The sequence below is a fragment of the Telopea speciosissima genome, chromosome 3, assembly GCF_018873765.1.
Source record: "Telopea speciosissima isolate NSW1024214 ecotype Mountain lineage chromosome 3, Tspe_v1, whole genome shotgun sequence".
NCBI classification, from domain to species: domain Eukaryota; kingdom Viridiplantae; phylum Streptophyta; class Magnoliopsida; order Proteales; family Proteaceae; genus Telopea; species Telopea speciosissima.
The window spans coordinates 44,421,468-44,428,366 of NC_057918.1; the positions used below are offsets into that span (position 1 = coordinate 44,421,468).

General features: G+C 36.0%; 1 protein-coding gene across 1 annotated transcript; it reads right to left on the reverse strand.

The window, feature by feature from the left end:
* Positions 1-5,225: 5,225 nt before the first annotated feature.
* Positions 5,226-6,412, reverse strand: LOC122655211 (proline-, glutamic acid- and leucine-rich protein 1-like). Its single transcript, XM_043849424.1, has 3 exons — positions 6,209-6,412; positions 5,515-5,854; positions 5,226-5,407 (listed from the first exon to the last, which is right to left on the reverse strand). Exons 1-3 carry the CDS (start codon positions 6,410-6,412, stop codon positions 5,226-5,228), a joined length of 726 nt encoding a protein of 241 aa, XP_043705359.1.
* Positions 6,413-6,899: the final 487 nt, after the last annotated feature.

Genomic DNA, 6,899 nt, shown 5'->3' on the forward strand with positions numbered 1-6,899 from the left:
AAAATATAAATGAGTTTCAGTCTGTCTCTTCCTATCCTACCCTACACCTCAAGCTATTCACATATTGAAGATGTGCACACAAAATCCAATATTTCATGACAGCAACTCATCATAGCCCATTCCAGTCTGTACTCTCTTCCTATGGAAGTATGGAAGTTAATAAAGTTAAACAGGAGGAAAAAAATGCACGTTGTCAGTTAGTACTTGTACATGTAAGAGAACTAGCTAGAAAGAGTAATGACGAACTTATTATTGAGCTCCAAAATTGGACATGGATTGCTCCTTCTCATTGGTCTCAAAGAAGCATGGTAAGAAACTTCATGGATTTGAGCTTCATCTTACAGAGGTAATGTATACAACTGTTTCTTCAAAAAGTTTGTCCATTCCAAGTGAGTCTCATCTAGTGATGATACTCTGCAACAACATGCTTATCTTCTTTATACCAACATTCTCCTCATCAACCTGATCTCCACATGCGTTGCTCTTCTGAAGCTTTGCCATTGTGTTTCATTGCTTTGTTTGAAGCTTTTTGTCTTCATCTCTTGAAATGTCATTTTCTTTGGGGGAAGCCATTTGAGGAATGATTTGTTCTTCACCATCTTCAAATTGTTGGTGGGTTCTCTTCTTTTACGCAGTTGGGAATGTGGTGAGGCTACATCATCTTGTGCAGTATATATGGATATGTGTTTTGGAGAAGAAAAACAGATGAAGAGATAGATAATGAGAGAGAGAGAGAGAGAGAGAGAGAGAGAGAGAGAGAGAGAGAGAGAGAGAGAGAAGAGCAAAGGTTCTCCTTGAAGGATATGGGAGGGAGAAGAGATAAAGGGAGAGAATATTAAGGGATAGAGAGTGGTTAAATTATTGTGGAGTTCTAGAAATGTCAATGGCAACGAAGCCGGGCCCACAAAGTTTTGGATCCTGAAATACTGTTTTGGGATCACATGTGGACGTGCATGATAGATGATCCTGAAATACTGTTTTTAGATCACATGTGGACATGCATGATAGCATTTTTTATATTAGCAGAAGTTATGTAATATCATATATTACAAATGACTATTTGGCTGAATTATGTGATACTATGTTTATTATTTAAATACATTTTGTCCTAATTTAGTTTTGTTCTCCTCGTGTTGCAACACATGGTAAGACTATTGCAGGAGTATACAATATTGGGTGATAATGGAATTCAATGATTTAACGGATCCATATAATGCTTTTATTGATGGGGAAAATGAAACTGGGTTAAGTAATGTATTAAATGATGAGTATCTTATTGATAGTGAAAATACAGTAGATGCAGTGGGTCATGATGTTAGTAGAGATGATGATGATGACTAAAATAATTCAGAAGGAGAAGATGGTAATGAGGAACAAGCTGTGGATTTTAGTTTAGATGGGGAAGAGAATCTCCCAGGAATGATTACCAATGTTAATGATTTGGAACCTACTATTGGCATGGTATTTTCGACTGATGATGAGGCATATCAACATTATAACAGTTATGCCAAGGAGATAAGGATTTCTGTTCAGAAATACAAGGTGGATCGATCAAAGTTAGATAAACACGTAGTTGCAAGATACTGTGTTTGTTCAAATCAGGGTGAGAAAATAAAAGACAAACGGAGAAAGGTGGATTACTAGCAACATGTGACAAAGAAAACTCACTGTGAGGCTTTATTGAAGATCAAGAGTAGTAATGGGGTGTGGGTGATGGATAAATTTGAAAAAGAGCACAACCATATATTGGTGAACAGGAATGAGTCTTTCAGACTTAGATCACATCAGAAAAGGCATAAAAGTACAGTTGACCTTGTACAACGACTGCATAAGTGTAGCATAAGACAAGCACATATACTGAGAGTTGTAAAAGATTATGCTGGTAGTGAGAAATTTCTTGGTATTAATGATGAATTTTGTATGACTATACTTAGGGCAAATCGAAGAAATGGCATAGGGGTAGACTGTCAACAAACAATTAACTATTTGGAGAGTAAAATGGCATCAGATGCAGGGTTTTTTTATGATGTCCGTGTCAATGAAGACCACCAATTGATTGGAGTTTTTTGGGTTGATAGTAGAGCACAGGAACAATACAAGACTTTTGGTGATGTATTTGTCTTTGATACGACATATAAAAAAATAAATATAAGTTCCCATTTGCTCTTTTTACAGGTGTTAATCACCACATGCAGTGTACGCTTTTTGGTTGTGGACTAATAGCTGATGAGATAAATGAATCATTTATATGGTGATTTAAGACATGGTTTCGAGTGATCATACACAAGTCAGCAACTTCTCTTTGTAAATAAAGACCTTGGGTGTTAATACACAATGTAGTAATCTATCATTGCAAATAGAGAGAGCACGGGATAATACACAAGGCAGAAATCGATCGGAGCAAATAGATTTGAATGGTAAAACATCTAGGTTATATTAAGACCTATTCTTAATATTTTGGTAACACAACACCTCTTTATTCACTAAACCGTTGTTTGTCATGCAGAACCTGCTACTCTTTTGTGACAGTTTTGTCATTCAATCAATTTTGGTTAGGATAAGGGTGAGTCGTACTTCAAATTTTGTAAATTATATTTGGTTTTGATTAATTCGGTTGTGCTTTTCTTATAAATTTTTAAATTTTATATAGTGACATTTCTGCATTTATATATGTTTGTTAATACTATTTTACCTGTGAAATGCTATTAGATTGGACAAACCTTAGCTGATGTAGATCTCAATCCCTTGCTGTAATACCCTTGTGCTGTTACTGTTACTGGAATACTACAAGTATTGGAGTTGCCATTTACAGGCTTAAACTACACCCACGGCCAAGGATGTTGCTGCTGCTGTCTTCCTCATTTGAGTGCATGCTGCTGTTGTTCTTGAAATTGGATTTTTGTTCCCTTGCAAGACAGTTTATTGCTGCATTCTCCACAAGTAAGGAAAATATAGTCATACCAGGAAGGCACGAATTTCAATTTTGCTTGCACATGTTTCTATCTGACATAAGATAGTTAGATTTTGATATTGCCTGCACATGTTTCTATCAAATGATAGTTTTTAGAGTTGTTCTTGGAAACGAATTTTGTGTGCCTTACTAATTACTATGCCTATTTATCTCCACCAGGTTTTTTTGGGGCAGGTGGGTTCGAAAAGCTAGTTTGAGGTAGCTGATGATACCACGAGGAGTAATGGAATTTTGGTTTTTTGTCATCTTGAAGCCCCAATCCCCTATTACAAAGACATACTTTAGGTTTTCTGTGTAGTGGTTGGTTGATAAATTCATATTTATCTTTGATAGAAGTTGCACATGTAAGAAACATACACCAGTCCCCTCTTTTCCTCAAGAAAATTAGGAGCATATATACTGGTGGATTGTTATCTTATCATGACATAGGAGGGTTGTATAAGCAGTGTGACAGAAATACAGTTTTAGGGTATGAACTGTAAAAATGTCTTTATTGGCTTTATTTACTATATCACTTTAATTTTTGGTATGTCTCTTATTAAATTTCTTGTCAATCTTATTGGATTCTTGTCTTTCTATTTTTCGATTGTCCTAATTTCTCAACTTTTATTTTTGAAGTATATCAAAGCATGATTATAATAAAACTTGGTACATAATTAAAAGAGTGCCCAGTTGAAGGGGCTAAAAATCCTTGGCCAATTAATTGAAGTTAAATACGTGGTTTATCATGTTAAGGGGGGGTTCAGTGTCAAGGAATGAATCAAGATGAGTTCTAGGCTTCCAAGGGTGATCTTTTTTTCTTGATAATGAGATAAATCCCAAAAATAAAAAGTTTATGTTTGTAGAAAAAATCTCAAAATTCGACGTTGAAAAGACTCAGTTTGACATTCAAAGCATAAACTTCGACATCGAAAGAGTGTTAAGGGAATGAGATTTCATATTAGGTTGCAACTTTAATGTCAAAAAAAGTTTGGTGTCTATCATCATGTGTGCCCGACAAAATCAACATGGAATGTCATTTTGCTTGGCGTGCCTTATCGTGTACTTTGCCCAACTCAAGATTTTTTGTGGCATAAGAACATAGATCTGGCTCTCCTCCAGCCGTGGTTAGAGCTCTTAACATAGACATTTTTATTTTGTCCTCTTAATAAAGACGTTTTTACAATTCATAAAGACAAAAGGAAGGCCAGGGATGAAGTTATTGGGTTTATTGGGTTTGAGGGTCTATGGTTGATTGGTTATTGGGTTATTGAGTTTATTGAGTTTATTGAGTTTATTGGATTTATTGGATTATTGGGTTATTGGATTATTAGGTTATTTGGTTATTGGGTTATTGGGTTGTTGGTTTTATAGTTTATTGGGTTATTGGATTTATTGGGTTTGAGGGTCTATGGTTGATTGGGTTATTGGGTTTATTGAGTTATTGGGTTTATTGGGTTATTGGGTTATTAGGTTATTGGGTTTATTTGAGTTTATTTGGTTTATTGGGTTTGATGGTTTATTGGGTTAATTGGGTTTATTGGGTTATTGGATTATTAGGTTTATTTGATTATTGGGTTTATGGTTTATGGTTTATTGGTTTATTGTCCGTTACTCATTAAGACAAAAGGAAGGCTAAGGCTAGAGAACCAGACCCCACTTTTGTTAAATATTGATGGCTTAGATCATATCCCATGCTTGTAAAATTTGTCAAATAGAAAGTAGTAACACACCCACTACTTGCAAATTTTGTATTTTCTGAACTCACAACAAATTTTATCTTTTCTGAACTCACAAAAGAAGAAAGAAAGAAAGAGAGAGAGAGAGAGAAATAGAGAGAGAGAGGACTTCAAGCCTTCAACCTTCAAAGTTTAAACAATACAAACTCCAAATTATTTTGTCAATATCCATTCAAACACAGAAAACCATAGCATTAAACCCCATATTTATAAACAGTCTTAATTACACATTTTTCTCCCCATTTCAGACTTTCCATCCTCCAAGACATAATGATATTAACTCATGTCCACTTAAGCCAGAAACTATGCACAACCAAAAGAGAAAGGAACATCCAATTGACTCGGATACATCATACATGAGTCCATATCATAATGATCTAAGATGACCATAAATACAAATCTTTTACCCCCCCCCCCCCAAAAAAAGACAAAAAAGCTGTCCAAAAATCAGTGTGGAAACAAAAAAATAAAAACTAAATCCACACTGATTCATTGCAAAAAAAAAAAAAAAGCCACAAAAAACCATGAAACATTCTTTAGTCTGTCTCTTCCTCTTCCTCATCATCTATTGGATCATACTCTTCTTTAGGATCTTCTTCAGGCTCTTCTTCAAGCTCTTCTTCTGCATCTTCCCCTGGATCTTCTTCAGGCTCTTCTTCTATATCTTCCTCTGGATCTTCTTCTTCTTCTGGATCTTCTTCTGGATCTTCTTCTTCATCTATTCTTCTTCAAAAACAATCTCTTTCACATTTTCTTCATCATCTGATGATAAGACAATGTAAGTGTCTGGTATGTTGTCTACCAGAATTGGATCATCAAAAGTACCACCACCATAGGCAGGTAGTGCTGGTGGAGTTGGTGATGCTGGTGGAGCTGTTGGAGCTGGTGGTGGAACTATTGGAGCTGGTGGATTTGGTGGTGGACCTACTGCAGTTGCTGGAGTTGGTGGAGCAGGTGGAGAAGGTGAAGCTGCTAGTGGAACTGGTGGGGCAGGTGGAGCTGCTGGACCAAGTGGTGCAAGTGGAGCAGGTAGAGCTGTTGCTACAGGTGGAGCAAGTAGAGCTCTATGAGCTGCCAAAGCAAGACAACACAGCTCTCTCTGCTTTTCAATGCGCCATCTCCTTAAAGCTGTAACAAGCACAAGATTAGGTGCTTTTCTCTTAGCCTAAGAGTGGGGCAAGGTTTTTTTCTCAGAATGTGTAACCTTAGTCTTGCCATTGTAAACAAACATAGGAACAATACTGTGATTCAAGCAGGGAGAATTCATAAGCGTTAGTATGACAGACAAAACAATAAGCTCTTTAAATGATGGGAGAAATAATCCACAACTAACACATAAACAACTAGCATAAGTAATGGAAACAAGATTACTATAGAAATGGAAACCTATACACAATGCAGAAAACAAAACGAAACAAATGGACAAAGCAATCAAACAAACAATGCAAGGATCTACGTGGTTCAGCCCTTTGAGGCAGCCCACTATGAAAGGGGTATTATTGGTATTATTGTACATTACCTGTGTATTTTTCATTTCCCATTTACTTATTTCAGCATCATAGGTGCCCATCTTAGAATCAGATGGTTTTTCAGTAGAACCCGTTACATAGCCCAATAGGCCTCTACCAAGTAGGAAATTTTGCATTATAGAGGACCAATAGGAGTAGTTGTTCCCATTCAGTCGAATACTAATGGTCTGATTTTTGTCATCCAGAGCAGCCATAATTTCAATAAAAATAAGAGCAATGTAGAAATAGGATAGCTATCAAGAGGCAAAAACTATATCTTCATCACAGGATCTATTTCTGTAGTACTGTAACTTCAACAATAGGCCAGCAATGAAAAAGCTAAAAATACGTTTCAGAGGAATAAGATAAAAACCCAAGCTGCTTATGACAATAGGAGATGATGTTTTGAATGGAAAGTGGGAAAAGAAGAAACCAGCAGATGCTTTGTAATTGACTGTTTGCAATGAATAAAAGAGCCAAAAATGAATAAAAGAGCCGAAGCCTCTGTTGTTTCTGTAATGCTTTGTAGTTTTGGAGTTTGATCAAAAGATAAAGAAGAAAAAGTTACAGAGATACAAAGAGAAAGAAGAGAAGTTGCAGAGCAGCACAATACATATCTTAATAAACAAGTTTAGAAAAAGTTGCAGAGATACAAAGAGAAAGAAGAGAAGTTGCAGAGCAGCACAGTACATATCTTAATCA

Coding starts and splice junctions, on each gene's coding strand:
- LOC122655211 (XM_043849424.1), bottom strand. CDS start 6,412: ATGGCTGCTCTGGATGACAAAAATCAGACCATTAGTATTCGACTGAAT. Junction 5,855..6,208: donor GGGAAATGAAAAATACACAG/GTAATGTACAAT, acceptor CCCCACTCTTAG/GCTAAGAGAAAAGCACCTAA. Junction 5,408..5,514: donor ACTACCTGCCTATGGTGGTG/GTACTTTTGATG, acceptor GAAGAAGAATAG/ATGAAGAAGAAGATCCAGAA.